The sequence below is a fragment of the Carassius carassius genome, chromosome 26 (assembly GCF_963082965.1).
Source record: "Carassius carassius chromosome 26, fCarCar2.1, whole genome shotgun sequence".
Lineage (NCBI taxonomy): Eukaryota > Metazoa > Chordata > Actinopteri > Cypriniformes > Cyprinidae > Carassius > Carassius carassius.
Window position 1 is genome coordinate 21508016 of NC_081780.1, and position 18932 is coordinate 21526947.

Sequence of the window (18932 nt, forward strand, 5' to 3'; positions counted from 1 at the left end):
GGCGCTGGGCCGGCGGCCACCTTGCGCCGTGGCGCTGGGCCGGCGGCCACCTTGCGCCGTGGCGCTGGGCTGGCGACCACCTTGTGCTGTGGCGCTGGGCTGGCGGCCATATTGTGCAGTGGTGCTGGGCTGGCGGTCCTACTGTCTGTAGACCCAGGTCTAGAGTCGGCCATCCCACCAAGAGAGACAGGTGTGGCTGAGTCATCCCACCGAGATCGATGCTGTAGGTAACTGGTGAACCCCCAAAAGTCCAGTATCTCCAGCCCCTTCATCTCCCACCCAGGCATAGGTAGTTGGGCATGCAGAATAAATGCTCCCCATGTACTTCGAGGCACTTTTTTTCAAGCTCCCAACATTGTAATTGCAGCCGCCTTCTCTGCTAGCTTTGATGCCTGGAACTGCTGGCAAAAGTAGAGCTTCCTTCTATGCTTAGTATCACCACAGACTACACACCCTGCTTGGTCACTGTTTGATTTTGTGGATGAGCCATTCCTTGAGTTGAAGTTTTCCTTCAATTGATTTTGTCACCAGTGGTTTCTTAATAGCACCAGTGTTTCCAAGGTCACTCAAATCTCCAAGTGCCTTCTCTCTACCTCTTGAATTAACTCAAATATTTTTTGCGATTGGTGACTTCTAATAGCAGGGATCATTTGCAAGTCTTTCACTATTTTAATTGCAATTGTAATCACATTACCATAGCGCTTTTCCAAGACATGAAAAATGTTGTCTGCAGTATTATAAGTGGTGAGCCGGAGCTCTCTTACAATCTTTTCATCAAGACTGTCCAGCAATTGAACCTTCTTGGCTTCCTTTGAGGCAGTGGGCTCACCCTGCTTCTGGAGTGCTTTCCAGTCCCTTCTTCCACCTGTGAAAGTCTCGTTTGTTACCAGTGAAATTTGGGAGAGCTGTGGGTTTTAACTTAATAGTTGCCACGGGGTAAGTAGAGATCATTGGTGGAAGTGTTATCCTCTGTGCCTCCTCCTCTCGTCTTGCCCGAATGAAATCAGTCTTCTTTATTAACCTGGTGACATCACGTTAGAGTCCTCTCAGACACTGGCAGACGTTTCTCTCATCGCCTGATGGAATGCACTGTTGCCACTTGCTGTACTGTTCTCTCACAGTCCTCATTAAATTTTGAAGGTGAGTGAGCATGAAGTCTTAAGCTTGGGGATTGCCATCTGGAATTACTGCCACAGCTCGTTCACTCTCAGCTTCAGCAACCTGCATTGCCGTGGACAATTCCATCTCTCCATATTTGGCCCATAGAGTTTCTTGAAGAAGACCTTTTAGTTTCATTCAGTTTTAACTCACATTCACTTGTAGTCATCGCAAGGTCACCTTTTTGCTGTTCTGTTAACACAGCTGACTTGTCTGCATCCAGCTCTGCCTCTAATTCTGCAATCATACCTGCTTCAAGATCGTTATTTACTTCCCCAACTTTCTCTTCTTGCTTTTGTGAGTTTATCTGCTTCAGATATCCTCCTCTATCATGTCTTTACAGCCTCTTGATATAGTGTTAGATGTGTGAATGCCCTTTTTTCCACTGTCCTTTCTGCTTTGAGCTGCTCGAGTGACTTCCCTACTGCCTGGCTGGCCATTTTGACTTTGTCAACAGGTTAGGAAGAAATGTACATTTCTTCAAAAGATATCTCGTTATCTTCTAAACTTGCTTCTTTGAGTCTCACAGGTTTCCAGTTCCTACTGGTATCCCGAGTTTTCACTGTCAAGTTATTTGATTTTGTGCACAATTTCCCCACTTGATAGGGACAAACGCATCATCAACGGAGGCCTTAACTGGATTCCACTCTTCCACATCAATTAAGGTGGAAGGCTACACAATTTGTAGCAGAAAGGTGAAAAACCTTTAAACAGAAGAAAAAAACACAACATATGTAAATTAACTGTAAATAAACCCTATTAAACATCTGTTTAATAAGATGAGTTTTTTGTACATCTTTTGACATGAAGCACTTTCAAATAATATTATTAACAAGCTTAATAAACTGTTTGAGTATAATATTTATATAATATACCAATCTGCACCATACAAAGTCCAGAAAATCAAAATGTACATGTAAAATCTGATGAATCACGTTATTTTAGCGATCTATTTAATCGCGTGCAAACTGAAGAAATAATTAACATTCCGTTGTCATTTTCTCCCGCGATTAAATCGAAATACAAACAAAGATATACATATGAATACACCAGTAACATAATACCATTAATATTCACAATACAAAACTACAATCAGCATGAACTGCCTCATAATGGCCAGTTATGAAAATCTTCCCATGAAATCTTTTCGTGCCAAACACAAACTGAATCGGTCTCTCGCTACACCAGCATAATTTTCTTCATTTACTGAATCAAAGTTAAAGCTCTCAGCAAGGTTATAATCGTTAACGAAAAAACGAAAACTAGGTGGGAAAAACATTGACTAAAATAAAAACGAGGCATTACAAAAAATTATAACTAACTAAAATTATAGATTAAATGTCCTTAGTTTTCGTCTTTGTCAATGTCTTTAATAGAGCAAATAATGTTTAGCTGCATTTCCTTTCCCTGCGTCTCTCACTCACGCATCTCTCTTTCGCACACACACACACACACACACAGCCTCTCCCCTCTGTGCACACCGTGTCTCCATGAGAACGATTGAAAGCAAGAAAATGAAAGCAAGTTCGTGAAAGGTTGGTATCTCGTGAACACCTTTACACAATCACACATTAAAAAGTGGTATAAAAATATTTTTAATTCTGAATTTAATTTTGTTAGTTTGTTAATGTCGACCCGAGAAGCGATTGCTACTTTAGAAAGTCAACTAGTCGCAAGTTTTAGGTAAAATCACTGATCTATACTATATTGTAGATCAGTGGGTAAAATGCACTTGGGTTGTCGACATCAAAACACTATTTAAGCTGTGATTCAAATAAGGGATAATTGACAATGGGCCATTGTATTATTAGAAAAATAATGCACACCCGAGATGGTGATGCGGTCACGATGCGAAGCGGAGTCAATTATTCTGCTTATACTACGGTTACCACACCACAAGACATCGATCTGGTGATATATTTAAAGGGATTCGTTTGGTTTTTGTACTTAAATTGCTATTGTGAGTAGGATTATTTTTTCTGCATCTGTTGCTGGTCATTTTAAAGCTGGTGACGGAGGCTTGAGACGTTGATAGCATTATAATGCAGTTATTAATGAAGTTATTAGAAAGAGAGCCAGAGAGAGAGAGAGCTTGTGTGATTTAGGCTGCAGCAGCATCTCTAAACAGCGCTGTTATTACCTCGCTAGTTAGAGATTTCATGTACAGAGAGCCAACTACAGAGTTGGAAGTGTTGGAACCTGTTTGGACAATTGGACCCATCCACCCTCCTTCACTTGTTGATGTTCTGGCTCAGAGAGCAGAGTCAGAAGAGCAGGCAGCTGGTTCCAACAACAGCAACAACTTGTCTGTGGGTGAAGAGGATGGAGAGTATGAACATAATGATGAGGATGAAGTGCTGGTAGAAATAGAAGATCTCTTCAGTGATGATGAGGAAGATAAGTAGTTCAGGTCAACTTTTATTATTTATTTTTTGGCCATAAAAAAAAAAGTCAATATGTTGTCAAATGTCAAACACAACAATTCCATTACATTTCTGGAGTCAGAATTGTATTGAAAAATGTGTCCATTTGTCTCTGTGAGTTGTTTACATCAAAAGTTATGTCACTTTATATCATATTTAGATTTTTCAGGTTTGGTGCAAAGGGTTAAAAATAAAGCATTTTGGACATTATTTCAGCTTGGTACCCAATTTAATCTTAAAATAGACACTTGTATGATAAAGAAATGACAGGTTGTGGGGGAAAAAAATCACCCTATGCGCTTGAGAAAAAAATGAAAAAATAGTTTTTCCTCTACACATCTTTGGCCATTTTTTTTTTGCTATTTTTGTCCAGAAATAAGGTCAATATGTTGTCAAATGTCAAAGATAACAATTCCATTAAATTCCTGGGGTCAGAATTGTATGGGAAAATGTGTTCAGTTGTCTCTGTATTATGTTTACTTCTAATGTTATGCCACTTTCTATATCATTTTTATTTTTCGGGTTCCGGTTGGGTGCAGCAAAGGGTTAAAAAAGATGTCACTTTGGGACATTATTTAATCTTGGTACCTGGCAGATTCTGAAAATGAAAACGGACCCATTTCCATCTAGACTATAGCTCTTTAGGTTTTTTACTGACACCCGTCACTAACACATTTTGCACTAAGTGAAAAAGTTAAAGTCGTGACATTTGCCAAGTATGGTAACCCATACTCTGAATTGGTGCTCTGCATTAAGCCCAAGTGCACACACACAGCAGTGCTCAGTGAACACATACCAAGAGCAGTAGGCAGCAATAGATCCAGCGCCGGGGAGCAACTGGGGGTTCAGTGCCTTGCTCAAGAGCACCTCAGCCATCAGTATTGAGGGGTGGAAGGAGAGCACTGTTCATTCACTCCCTCTCACCTACAACTCCTGCCAGCACAGAGACACGAACCAGCGACCTTCTGGTAATTACTGCGCTAACTAACTGCAGAGTGTTGAGACTGTTTACATATTTGTGCCCATATGTACATTTTATGTACTGGTTTTATTTTTGAATGAATATTTTCTAAAATTGTATTATGTTTTTGTTGAGTTATTACACAATACTTTTTCTGACCTTTTTGAATCTTGCCCCTGACAAATAACTCAAATTACAAAAAAATACTAAAACTAACACTAAATTAATAAAAACTAAAACTAAAAAATAAACTAGCAAACCCACTTTAAAATCTAATTAAAATTAAACTGAATTTGAAAACAAAAAGTCAAAACGAAATAAAAATAAAAACTAATGAAAAATGCAAAACTATAAAAACCTTGGTTCTCACCAGCTGCCACTCCGGGATATGATGATGATTTGTATGTTTGTGCACTTTCCTGGCTTCCAGCTTTAAGTTTTGGCAGAGAAGTTGTGTCCGTCTCGTCTCACGCGACAGCAGACTTTTTTTTCTACCGTCTCTCACTCTGATTGACTGATGAATTATTATTATTATTTATTTAATTTTTTTTCACTTATTTCAGTTTGACTTGACACTGAGGTTCTCTCGGTTGATTGGCATGTCACCATATTCTAATTTGTTGAGATTGGTGGGTTTTTGTTAAATGTGATACAAAATCATCACAATTGAAAGAACCATAGATTTAAACTACTTCAGTCTGTGTGCATTTTATTTATTTAATACACAAGTTTCACTATTTGAGTTTGAATTACTGAAATAAATGAACTTTTCTACAACATTCTAATTTATTGAGATGCACATATACAAGTTTATGCAGTGCCTTAAACTTGATCACTTGATCATTCAATTTCTATTACTTTTTTTTTAACTACATTTAAACCTGCTGTAACTGTAAATCTTTCTGTTATTGTCTTTTTTTTGTAATTTGTTTCTTTGTTTCTTATTTTTAATTGCAAAACTTAAAACAACAAAAAACTATTGGTGGGGTCCTTTGCAATACTGTTGGCTAGGGGTGACCCCAAATAGAAACGATGCTTCGATTCGAGTAGCCTGATTTGACTACCAATCTCATAGTCGAATATTTGCTGCCTCTTATGATTATGCCATTCTGACTAAATGTGAGTGCTCAAATGTCTGATTTCACATAGAACTTGTGGTTTTCTCCCAATAAGTTAAAATGCAGCCCATTATGACAAAGCAGTGAATAAGAATCTGAAAAGCTTCAAATAAATATTTTTAAGTGCGTGAATAAATCCAACCACCCCTATAGATTTGTGTTTCACTTTACATAATCCATGACCGACAGAGGAGCATCTTGGCGGCAGGGATTTAAAACTTTACCAAGACTCAAACTGACACAGGCAGAGACTGGATTTTTCTAACAGGTAGGGTACAAGTGATTTCAAAACATTTCAGCCGGTGTATATATATATATATATATATATATAGTGGGTATATTATTTACCTGATATAAGATTCATTTGGTTTTGAGTCAAGTGCTTCATTGTAGTACTATGGTGATATCCCTTCAACGCACAGCGCAAGCAGGTCAAAGTACAATGCAGAATATTAATAACTATAACTGGACTGTCACACCCATACCATTATAATGAGAACACCATTATAATAAAACGCTGTGAATTTTTAGAGTTTGGCTGCTGTGTTTCTGCACATTGTTTCGTGAAGAACGCGTCCACAAAATGAGTTCACTCAGAGCCTCGCAAATATGTTCATTTGCATTCTGGCTCTTTTCGCAGATAGCCTAGAAGTCCTAATATTAACATTATGTTGTATAAATAACAAAGCGTATTCTACATGAAATTATGAGTTTAATCCTATTGATTAAAAACGTACTATCAAATGCTCACTCTACTGGTCATCTTCAGCGCGTGCAGCTCAAAACTGATGATCTTTGCAGTTGTGTTCACTGTCCTCTGGAGGGTCTTGCGGTCAGCAGCATTACAGTTTCCATACCAGACAGTGATGCAGCTGGTCAGCATGCTCTAATTGGTGCCCCTGTAGAATGTGGTTAGGATGGGTGGAGGGAGACTTGCACTTTTCAGCCAGTGGAGAAAGTGTAGGCGCTGTTGTGCCTTTTTGGAGAGTGACATGGTGATGGTGGTCCAAGTGAGATTCTCTGTGATGTGCAATCCCAAGTATTTAACAGAGTTTATTTAACGGGGTGGTCAGCGGAGTTTCTACTGATGTCCATCACAATCTACTTTGTCTTGCCCACATTGAGGGACAGGAAGTTAGTACCACCACACTCAACCAGCTATGCCACTTCCTCTCTGCAGTGTGTTTCATCGCTTTTGCTGATAAGACTTACCACAGTTTTCTTATCTGTGAACTTGATGATGTGATTGGAGCTCAACTGTGCAGTCATGGGTCAGCAGCGTGAAGAGCAGCGGGCTAAGCACACACCCTTGTGGGGCACCTGTGCTCAGTGTGGCAGTGTTCGAGGTGTTGTGGCTGACATTGACTGACTGAGGTCTTCCAGTTAGAAAGTCCAGGATCCAATTACAGAGGGAGGTATTTAGGCCCAGCAGGTTTAGTTTACTAATGAGCTGTTGTTGGGATTTTTGTGTTGAATGCTGAGCTGAAGTCGATGAACATCATTCTTACATAGGAGTCTTTATTTTCTAGGTGGTTAAGAGCCAGGTAGGAAATTGCATCATCTGTAGAGCGGATTGGACTGTATGCGAACTGGAGCGGATTGATTGTGTTGGGAAAGCTGGTTTTGATGTTGTTCATGACTAACCTCTCAAAGCATTTCATCATAAATGGAGTCAGTGCTATAGGACGGTAGTCATTTAGACAGGACACAGGTGATTTGTTTGGTACCACTATGATTGTTGTGGATTTGAGGCATGGAGATGACTGCCTGGATCAGCAAGTTGTTGAAGATATCTGTTAGGACATCTGTCAGCTGTGCAGCAAAGTCTTTCAGTACACGGACAGATATGTTGTCAGGACCTGCAGCCTTGCGTGGGTTAATCCTAGATAGGGAGTCATTGGGAGGTATGGCCAGTTTTTTGTGCAGGTGTATCATTTTGCATGTCAAACCGTGAATATAAGTGGTCGAGTGCATCCAGGAGGGATGTGTCATTATCACAGGCCTGTGGTGGGGACTTCTAGTCAGTGATGGTCTGAATGGCTTGCCAGAGGCTCTGTGTGTCTGCTGTCTGTAAAGTGATTTTTAAAAAAATTTTGAGCATATGACCTTTTTGCATTTTTGATGCCACGGGACAGATTGGCTCTTGCTGATTTGAGGGCTGCTTTATCTCCTGATCTGAATGCTTCATCTCTGGTCTTTAGCAGCCCACGAACCTCTGCTTTCATCCACGGCTTCTGGTTTGCATGTGTGGTGATGGTCTTGCTGATTGTAACATCATCAATGCACTTTTTGATATAAGCAGTATAATATTTGTGATAAGCTAACCATTTTGCAAGAGAGGTGTCACTACCAACATGACAAAGCACTTTAATTTAGCAGATAAATATTACATATACAGTTGCAATTAGAAATATTCAGCCCCCAAAGAGTTTTAAGGAATTACGAATAAAAATCTTTTCAAAGGGCAGGATTCTGCTTTGGGTGACTTTATGGGTTAAAGGGATAGTTCACCCAAAAATTTAAATTGTCATTAATGACACCCTCATGTCATTCCAAACCCATAAGAAATCCGTTCATCTTCTGAACACAGTTTAAGATATTTTAGATTTAGTCTGAGAGCTTTCTGTCCCTCCACACTGAATCACGCCGTTAAAGTAAACCAATATCCTTGAGTAATTCATTTACTCAAACAATACACTGACTGAACTGCTGTGAAGAGAGAACTGAAGATGCCGAGCCAGATAACGAAGCCGAGCCAGATAACGAACGATTGACTCATTCTCGAGTTAAGAACCGTTTCTGTTGGACGTGTCCGATTCGAGAACCAAGGAGCTGATGATACTGCGCATGCGTGATTCAGTGTGAAGCAGACTGACACGCAGTGCATCTAAACCGAACTGATTCTTTTGGTGATTGATTCTGAACTGATTCTGTGCTAATGTTATGAGCGCGCGTAAACCGAAGGCTTGAATGAAGGGTAATCATCACCAATGACGTCATTACGTAGAGCGCAAAAGAACCGGTGAACTGTTTTCTTCAACCGGTTTATTGAATCGAACTGTCCGAAAGAGCCGAACTTCACATCACTACTGGTGATCCGAAAACTGATGCAACCGGTTCTTGACTCGAGAACGAGTACATTTTTCGTTCTTTATCTGGCTCGGCTCGGTGTTCATCTTCAGTTCTCTCTTCACAGCATTTCATATTGCGGGATATTGGTTTATTTTAACTCAGAGGGAGTGTCAGCCACATTTAAAAAGTTCACAGTTTAAGTCATTTGTGGATTAATGCTTACTGGAGACCTGAACAGTTTCAAACGATTCAGTTCAATTTGGTGGACTGGTTAAAGAAGAACCGGTTAAATCAAATGAATTGTTCGCGAACCAGATATCACTACACTTGAACGCTCCCACAACAGAACCTGGAAGAGAAGAAAATGCTGAATAAAGTCGTAGTTTTTGTTATTTTTGGACCAAAATGTATTTTTGATGCTTCAACAAATCCTAGCTGACCCTCTGATGTCACATGGACTACTTTGATGATGTTTTTATTACCTTTCTGGACTTGGACAGTATACCGTACATAGGTTTTCAATGGAGGGACAGAAAGCTCTCAGACTAAATCTAAAATATCTTAAACTGTGTTCCGAAGATGAACGGAGGTCTCATGGACATGAGGGTGAGTCATTAATGACATAATTTTCATTTTTGGGTGAACTATCCCACTAACTTAAGTGTTGCATAAAATCAACACAGAAAATGTATTATGTAGTATTTGTGTAACAGTATATTTTATTAAGATAGCCATGTCACAATTATTCAACCCCTATACAATATTGTTATTTTTAAAGCTTTCTGACAGTTTTTATGGCCTTGAAGTGGAGCTGAAACATCATTAAGCCTTTGGGAACTCCATATCGATCCTTCATTTGCTTCAGCTGTGATGCATATATAAACCCCAGCCATGAAAGTTTTCAAGGCGAGTTTCAATCATGGGAAAGACAAAGGAGCTTCCACAAAAGCTGAAAGAGGAGATTATTTAATCACATCTGAAGGGCCTTGGGTATAAAATTTCCAAAATATTTAACATTCCAAGAGACACCACTGGGAGCATTATAAGGAAGTTTGAACTTATGGAACAGCTGCAAACCTGCCTGGCCTTGGAAGAAAGCCCACAGTTTCATCAAGGGCCCTTAGCAACTTAGTCAGGACAGCTAAGAAAAACCCCTGTGTGACTGCAAGACAGCTACAGGATGACCTGATGAAGGCTGGTACAAGTGCTTCAGTGGCAACTATAAGATGTGCACTGAATAAGCAAGGACTTCATGGCCAGACCCCAAGACACACTCCACTCTTGACCTCAAGGAACATTAGGAGTCGACTAGAATATGCCAGGAGGAATTTGGATAAAACTACAGAGTTCTGGGAGACAGTTCTATGAACTGATGAAACCAAACTGGAACTTTTTGGACATAAGGAACAGCATTACGTCTGGCGTGCACAAGGTCAGGCTTATGACAAAAAGAATACCATCCCCACAGTCAAGCACAGAGTTGGGTCATTAATGACGTGGGGCTGTTTTTCTGCGGCAGGAACTGGCAATCTTGATCATGTACCTGGCATCATGGATTCCCAGAAATACCAGGTCATTTTAAAGAAGAACGTGATGCCTTCTTTTGACAAATTAAACCTTGGTGATCATTGGATCTTCCAGCAAGACAATGATCCCAAGCACACCTCCAAATCAACTAAAGCTTGTTTGGGGAAACGATGCTGGAACATCCTGGAGTGGCCTTCTCAGTCACCAGATTTAAATCCAATTGAAAATCTGGGATTTAAAGAAAGCAGTTGCATCACGGAAGCCATCAAACATCACTGAGGTACAGACTTTTGCAAAGAATGGGCAAAGATTCCAATCGAGAGGTTTAAGAAGCTTGTCAGCACTTGTCGAAACCGTTTGTTAGAAGTTATAAAAAATAAAGGACACTCCTAAAGGTACTGAAGCTAGGGGTTGAATAATACTTCACATGCTCATGTGTTACAAGAGTTACAGTTTTCATTTGAACTTCAAATTTAAGTCAACTTCTGTTGTCAAAATAACTCATATGTATCAATATATATATATATTTTTTCACAAGTTTTTTTTTTCATTGATTTTCATTAACTTTTATCAACATCACTATAATGTCTTTTGAGGTGAGGGGGTTGAATATTTCTGCTTGCAACTATAAGTGAGTTTGTCTTTATTGTTCCTGTGTTTTGATTAAATAAAATGAACAGCATTTCTTTTAAAAGAGGGAAAATACCTTATTTATTTGGGTTACAATGCAAGTAGGCTATATCCGTCTTATTATAATGATCAAAATCAATCCTGCTGTATAAAGCTCGAGAATTGAAAGTGGCAGATGAGCGTAACCTTCGAATAAACAGACGATATCATCTGCTGATGTGGACAATAATATAGTTATCTTTATAGTTATCGTTCTTGGTTTGAATGGGGCTTATTAGTAATTGATGCCGTTTACAGTAAGTACAAATAGCTATAAATTATATTTACACTGTTAAAATAGCAGTTTTTTTTTAGCTGTTTATACTACTTACTATACTAGTGGCAATTATCTGCACCTCCATACTGTAGTACATTATAAAACAATAATTTATTGAGCGTAAATCATATATATTTAATTAAAGTTATTAAATGAATGACACCTTATTAGGACAATCAAGCCCTTCCTACCCTGACCATACCTAATACTTTAACTTTTTGATTATTTCCTTCATTTTTTATTGAAAATAAATGCCTTTGCAATGTGATATGATATTTGAAAAGGAAGGGGAAAAAGTTTGGCAAAAGACAGATTTGAAACGGTCAATTGTGTGAATACTGCAGAATGCACTTTACCATATGACAGGCGTCTTTTGTGGTGGTGACTAGCCCAATCACACGCTGGTGAGCGGAGTTGTTGTAAATAGTCTCTTCCAACAAGGTTGGCTATTTGCACTTATAGCTCTTTTCCACTGCATGGTACACCTTGGTACGGTTCACTTCTGGGGGGTTTTCCACTGGGTACAGTACCTAGTACTTTGTACTTTTTTTTAGTACAACCTTGGTTGAGGTTCCAAGTGAACTGTACCATTTCCAAAACGTATGAGAATCGTCACTACCTGCGTCACTGAACCTGCAACACAAAAGAACCGCTAGATTTAAATAAACACAGCCAATGAAGGATCAAACGCAACTGTTTTGAACAAGCGCACCTTTTTTTAACAACCCAAAAGTTTCGTTGTCTGTTGCGAAAGTACATACTTTTCTTTAATTGATAGCAGAGGAGCGGATCCAGCAAGAGCTTTAATGGGGTGATGTGGAATGAAAAATATATATATTTTTTTTATTTGTGGCAGTTAGAGGCCGCACAATTATAATGATGTGAATAAACCTGTCCACTCTAAAGCGATACTAAACTACAGTAGAAATGCAAACCGTGCATAACCGTACTGAACTGTGCTGAGCCGAGTCGTACCACACAGTGGAAAAGCATCATTAGTGTAAATAGACACTATTTGGCTGGAAACTCCCTTTGACGCCAAGGAAATGGTGCATTTACATGCATACTTATTCTTTCTAGACTTTAATTCACAAAGCTTGGTTCAAAATACATGTAATTTGCTTAATTATAATTAAGAATTCTTTATTAAAATCTAACAAATTTGTAATTATTTAAATTGACAAAGTATTTGTTTAATTTTATTGGGGCCATAATTTGTATTCAGTGTATGAGTATCTGCTTTACACAGAGAAATCTCTCAGATTTCTTTCACTGTTTATGATGATGTATTTAAGATTAATTGTCTATATATAAACTTTTACACAGTTAAGGATACCTAGAGTGTGTGAATTTTTTTTTCACTGCTGTAAACGCACACTCTTTCCTTTTCCTTGTGCACCATCTCTAACTCACGTAAATGCAACATACGATTCTCATGTTATTGACGTTTTATCTGTAACTCCACTTCTTTTACTTTTGACAAGCACAACGGATCTGATTGAGATGTCGGATTAGTTTTAGCAGTCTCATAAACAACACTTTTTTTCAATTTCGCGATCCACATCAGCCAAAACCATGCTCAACCAATTTAGCACAAACTTCAACTTTAACCACCTGCTTAGGTGCAGAACTTAATACAGAAACCTTCAAAATTTCAGCAATCTGTATTAGATTTTTTTTTCGAAATGCATCAAAGTGCTGTATAGTGTGTTTTGAAATAAATTATCCAACATCTAACTCCATTATTAATGTTTGTTACTGCTTTACACTTTAAATCAGCAAGACAAAAATAGGAGTAAATTTTACTCACCAAGACGACAGAAAATGGTACCACTTAGACTTGTTTGTTACTCACAAAAATTAACGAGTGGTCACTTCCACTTGTACTCGAAACAATTAAGAAATAGAAATTCATTCGTAACAGTGTGGATTATTGTGTTATAATCAGCAGTTTGAACTCCCATTCTAATGGCACTCATTTACTGCAGAGGACCCATTGGTGAGTAAGTGATGTAATGGTAAATTTATCCAAAAAGAATCTCCTCTTTCATGTACTTAGTCAATGTAGGAGCTAGCAAACATGTTGGTTTTTATAGTTTAAATCAGTGGTTTCCAACCTTTTTCAACTCGCAGCAAACACGTATGTTTGCGTGGCCCACTGCAAAAAAAATAACCCCACTATTGTTGGGTTAATAACTTAGTACTCAGAAGCTAGATTGTTAACTGTCTTTATTGAATGACCTGGCAATGAACAGAAAATAACTCGGACTGGCACCGCTTGGCACAACTGCTGTTGTTCTGTAGCATATACAGCAAAAATATCTAAGATAAATTGGCAGTTTATTCTTAAACCAATCAGCGAGCTCGAATAGTGGAAGCATAGTTACAGTTTAATATTTATTTTTTGTTATTTAGTTATATATATATATGAAATTATGTTTTTATGTTATGACTTAGACATGTTAACATATATGAACAATATTATTATTTATTTTAATAGTAATTGGCAGCCCACCTGCCATACCATCACGACCAATGCGTAGCCCACAGGTTGAAAACATTGGTTTAAATGTTTTGCTGTCTGTTGTACTGTGCCATTAAACTGAACTTTAACTTGTATTTTTTATTTTTGACCTAGGCCTGTTAGTGCTGAAAGAGGAGAGTCAAGAACTGAATGAAATAGAAGAGAAAGATGAGAAGCTTCTTATGATTGGAGGAAAATCCCCACATACTAAAAATACTTCATCAAGAGAAAGAGCTCAAAAGAAAGCAACTAGGAGTTATTTCACCTGCGTTCAGTGTGGTAAGAGTTTCAATCAACATGGAAACCTTGAAGTTCACATGAGAATTCACAATGAAGAGAGCTCTTTCACCTGCCAACAGTGTGGAAAGAGTTTTACTGAGAAAGGAAATCTCAAAAGCCATATGAGAATTCACTCTGGAAAGAGAGAGAAGCCTTTCACATGTGGACTGTGTGGAAAAAGCTTCATACGAGAACTAAACCTTAGATATCACATGAACAATCACACAGGAGAGAAGCCGTTCACATGTGATCAGTGTGAAAAGAGTTTCACACGTAAAATTGGTCTTAATAGCCACATGAGAATTCATTCAAGAAAAAAATGTTTTAAATGTAACCAGTGTGGAATGAGTTTCCCAGACATGGATCATCTTAACAGGCATGTAATAATTCACTCTGGAGAGAAGCCTTTCACATGCCAGCAGTGTGGAAAGGGTTTCAAATTCAATAGAAACCTTAAGACGCACATGAGAATTCACACCGGAGAGAAGCCTTTCATGTGCCATTACTGTGGAAAGTGTTTCGGTCATAATGTAAGCCTTAAGACTCACTTAAGACTTCACACGGGAGAGAAGCCTTACACATGCTCTTTGTGCAGTAAGAGTTTCACATACAAATCAACCCTCAATGCCCACATGAGAACTCACACTGGAGAGTGCCCTTTCACATGCAAACTGTGTGGGAAGAGCTTCTCACAAAAAGGAAATCTACAGGCTCACATGAGAATTCATACTGGGGAGAAGCCGTTCTTATGTGGTCAGTGTGGAAAGAATTTCAGATGTAAAGTAACCCTTATGTACCATATGAGGATTCATTCAAGAGAGAACAGTTTTAAATGTCAGCGGTGTGGAACAAAGTTTACAGACAGTAAACACCTTAAAGATCATGTAATAACTCACATCGGAGAGAAGCTTTTCATTTGCAATCACTGTGGGAAGTGTTTCAAACTTAAAGGAAACCTGAAGACTCACATGAGACTTCACACGGGAGAAAAGCCATTCACATGCAAACAGTGTGGAAAGAGTTTCAGACATAATGTAAGCCTCCAGACTCACACAAGACTTCACACTGGAGAAAAGCCATTCTCATGTTTTGAGTGTAAGGACAGTTTCACATACCAAAGAGATCTGAAGCGCCATTTACAAACTCATTCTGTAGAGAAACTGCAGTCTGACAAGAAGTTAACAAAAAGGAGCCATTTAAAATATCCCCTGCCCATTCACCCTGGAAGAAGGCGACTTAATTGTGATCAGTGTAATACAACATTTCTTTTGCCATCTCTCTTAAAGATACACCTGAAAAGCCATGCAGATGTAAGACCCTATTTGTGTTTCTTGTGTGGAAAGAGTTTTAAATGGCTCAGAAATTTTAAATGGCACCAAAAAATACGTGTCTGTATGAAATCAAGGCTCCGTTCACACCGCAGCTGAATGTAGCCAAAATTTGAATTTTCTGCTCAAATGTGATTCCTTTCCTGTCGTTTCATATATTGATCAGCTTTGGTAGGCATCCTCTTTCCACTGTATAGCAGCATCTCTCCAAACATTTGTTTTAATAACTCTTGCCACTGGCCATTTTCGTTGTCCTCTTTTTGCGTGAACCGAAAAGAACAAACACTCATCTTTCTTATTTCCCATGTTTGTTCTTGTTAATTTTACTCTGTTTTTTTTTTCTTTTTTATATGTAGTCTTAAGATTGTATTCATAAGGTAAAGATAAGGCATGTGTCCATTTCAGTGTTTCAGCTGTTTGAACATTGAGAATTGAGAAAGACACAATTAAGATTATTCAATAGACTTCTTCCTGCTCTTCCCCTGCCTCTGTCTGCCTGTACAACTGGATTCCTAATGACTGAGGCTGAATAACTTTTCTCATCTTATTAACATGCTAGGCACTTCTCATTTCCTTATTTGTGCATGTTTTTTTTCCTTTCTTCCTTTTGTTGCGTCTTAGCTTCGACCCCCTTGGGATGCAAGGATGAGAAGGACGCAGGAAAGAAAACGAGGATGTAGCAACCAAAGGAAAGCTTATTTGTACATTGGAATATTCTTGATCAATCAAGTGCCACTTGAATGCATCATCCGCTGTGCTCAAGGGATCTGTTGTTATGTTGTAAGTTTGCTTAAGACATTCATAATATCAATAAAGCAAGATGAAAGCAAAGATAAAGTGAGTTGTATGGATTGTTGTAAAGGTAAAACATAATCTAATTATCATGACAGATGTGAAGGTGGAAGATAATTTGCCTCAGGTTTTCAGAAAAGGCAAGGCAAGTTTATTTACAATAGATAGCATATTTCATACATGATGGTAATTCAAAGTACTTTACATAAAAGGAATAAAAAGAATAATAAAAAAATCACAACAATAGAACAAGGAATTTAAAAGCTTTTAAAATAATTTAAAATTAATTTAAAATTAATTAAAACAGTTAAGAATAGAAAATTATACAAGAATAGAAAATTATACTGAGGACTGGTGTGATATGCCAGACCGTTCTCATCCCGAGGCGTCATATACTGACCCTTTTGACATTTCGTCAACATCCTACGCACATGGCACCCTCTAACGTCAATATTAGAAGCAGATAAAAATGGGCCAGAAGGCGCCTCCTAGCGGTCTAACCCTAACCCTAACCTTAACCCATAATCTGTGTCTCATATTGACGCTAGAGGGTGCCATATGCGTAGGATGTTGACGAAATGTCAAGAGGGTCAGTATATGACGCCTTGGGATGAGAATGCGTTAGATATGCTCAGATTTTCTGGTTCTAGTTAGAATTCTGACAGCAGCATTCTGTATGAGCTGCAGCTATCTAATAGCCTTCTTGGGAAGGCCGGTGAGGAGGCCATCACAGTAGTCCACCGCTGCTGGTGATAAAGGCATGAACAAGTTTCTTTATGCATTATCCAACACATTTCTTCTCCCTCTTCATGTTTCCTCCATTTTCTCCACTGCTAAAGAAACTCTTAAGCCTCTTAAATGTCCTTGTCTGTACTCCTAACAATTTTGGACTTTAAGGGTTAAGGCGATGTCTTTTAAGGGTTAAGATGCTTTCTGAATTACTTTTTTCTTTACTAGGATCTTTTTTAAGAGGAAACATTAAAATTTCTAAAAAGTTTCAACTCTTAGCGGGCCCAGGTATGCATTCACCTTAAGAACTTCATCTTTGTTTCCAAAAGTTAATGACTTTTTGAGCAATGTTTCTGTCGACAGGCAATCAGATGAAACACAGGGCCCACGACTGATGTTAAGTATTCAGATATAATTTTTTTTATACCCATTCTCAGTGGGAAAGTGCCCAAACATGTTGGTAAAAAAAAAAACAGTTTTCCTGTTGATAATCGGCCTTAGATTTATGCTCTTCTATTCTCACATAACCAACTCTTCCTTCTAAGTATGACCTAAACAATTTAAGGACCATCCCAGAAAGCCCGACCAAGTTTTCCAGTCTCTCTACAATTATGTTATGATGATATGTAGAAGCGAATAGCATTTATTATCTTTGAGCACTGTCTCTGTGCTGTTTCTGATTTGGTCGGAAACCATACTGAATACGTCCAGGTATCCATTTGATTTTAAGTAGTGGTTCAGCTGACTAAACACAATAATCTTGCCTATAAAAGGAAGATTTGATATTGGTCTATAATTGCTCAACATGGTGCTATCAAAACGGCTCTTTTTCAGAAGGGTCTTAACGACTTTTCAGGAAGTTTGGAAAAGTCCCGGAAAGAAGTGAGGCATTCACCACTTCTAAGAGATCTGATTCTAAACAGTTCAGCACACTTTTGAAAAAAGATGTGGGAAGTGTGTCAAGGTAGGTTGCAGGTTGATTTTAAATGGGTCATATTCAATTCAATTTGAACTTTTCAATTTTAACAATTTTAAAAGACATGCCCCCACATCTCCACTTCACTATGTGGGAAGATTTGCATAACGCCTCCCAAATGTTCATGCTAAGAAAGATGGCTTAACTTTTATTCTCCCTGTTGCCCCCGCTGCCATGTCGTGGAGTTGCTGTGTGTTTTATTGTTAAACTACTAGTTTGGCCTTCCAAAAGAGGACATGACTAGAAATCAGTGGTTAAGTTGTATTTCAACATTAAGAGAACAGTCCAACCCAAATATTCAGATGTGTGCTGCGCATTTTATAGGATGAGGACTGTTTCCTCTTGCAATGCATCTGTGGCACAACGGCTGTTTCTTTAAAGCTTGGCAGTTCAAACTTAAGTTATTCAGTTTTTAACGTGCCTTACACTCCCTCTGATCCAAAATAAACCAATATCCCGAGTTACTCGGTTACTCCTGTCACACTGTACATGGATTGAACTTCTAAAAGAGAACCGATGATGGGATGTGCACGAGCAGAGCAGCTTAACTGAGTCTCATGCTGCTGGCCTTGGAGACGGCATATGTTAAGGGGTGTAACATTTCCGTTACATGCTTGAGGCATTCACCCAATCACAATGCACTGGATAGCTGGCCGATCAGAGCACACCTTTTTCAGACTGATGAGCCTTGTAAAAATCGACGCGTTTCAGAAGGTTGGGCATAGATGAGAAACAATAATGTGCATTATATGGAAAATAATGTTTTTTTTAACCTTAACCCCTTTCCGGTTAAAGAACGCAACGGCCCCAGATTATTGTTGTTTTACTGTCACAGCACGTTAAACATCACACTCTGGACAAACTGTGCTATCAGTATAAAGAATTAAAGACTCTAGCTTCGATATTTGATATTTATTCACCACGCATTCATATTCAGTAACGTCAGCAGCGGTTTATTTGTGTTCACATAGATTTACTGAACATTGTCAATAAAGGATTATAGTCCAAAGATGAATTTACTTAGAGACATATACAGGTGCATCTCAAATTAGAATGTCGTGGAAAAGTTTATTTATTTCAGTAATTCAACTCAAATTGT

General features: G+C 38.5%; 1 protein-coding gene across 1 annotated transcript in view; it reads left to right on the forward strand.

The window, feature by feature from the left end:
* Nucleotides 1-15507, forward strand: part of LOC132105965 (gastrula zinc finger protein XlCGF57.1-like) — a 33063-nt gene extending 17556 nt beyond the window's left edge. Inside the window, exon 3 of the mRNA XM_059511542.1 lies at nucleotides 13844-15507. Coding sequence (XP_059367525.1) covers nucleotides 13844-15435 — 1592 coding nt within the window. The 3' untranslated portion in view covers nucleotides 15436-15507. The remainder of the gene's footprint in view (nucleotides 1-13843) is intronic.
* Nucleotides 15508-18932: the final 3425 nt, after the last annotated feature.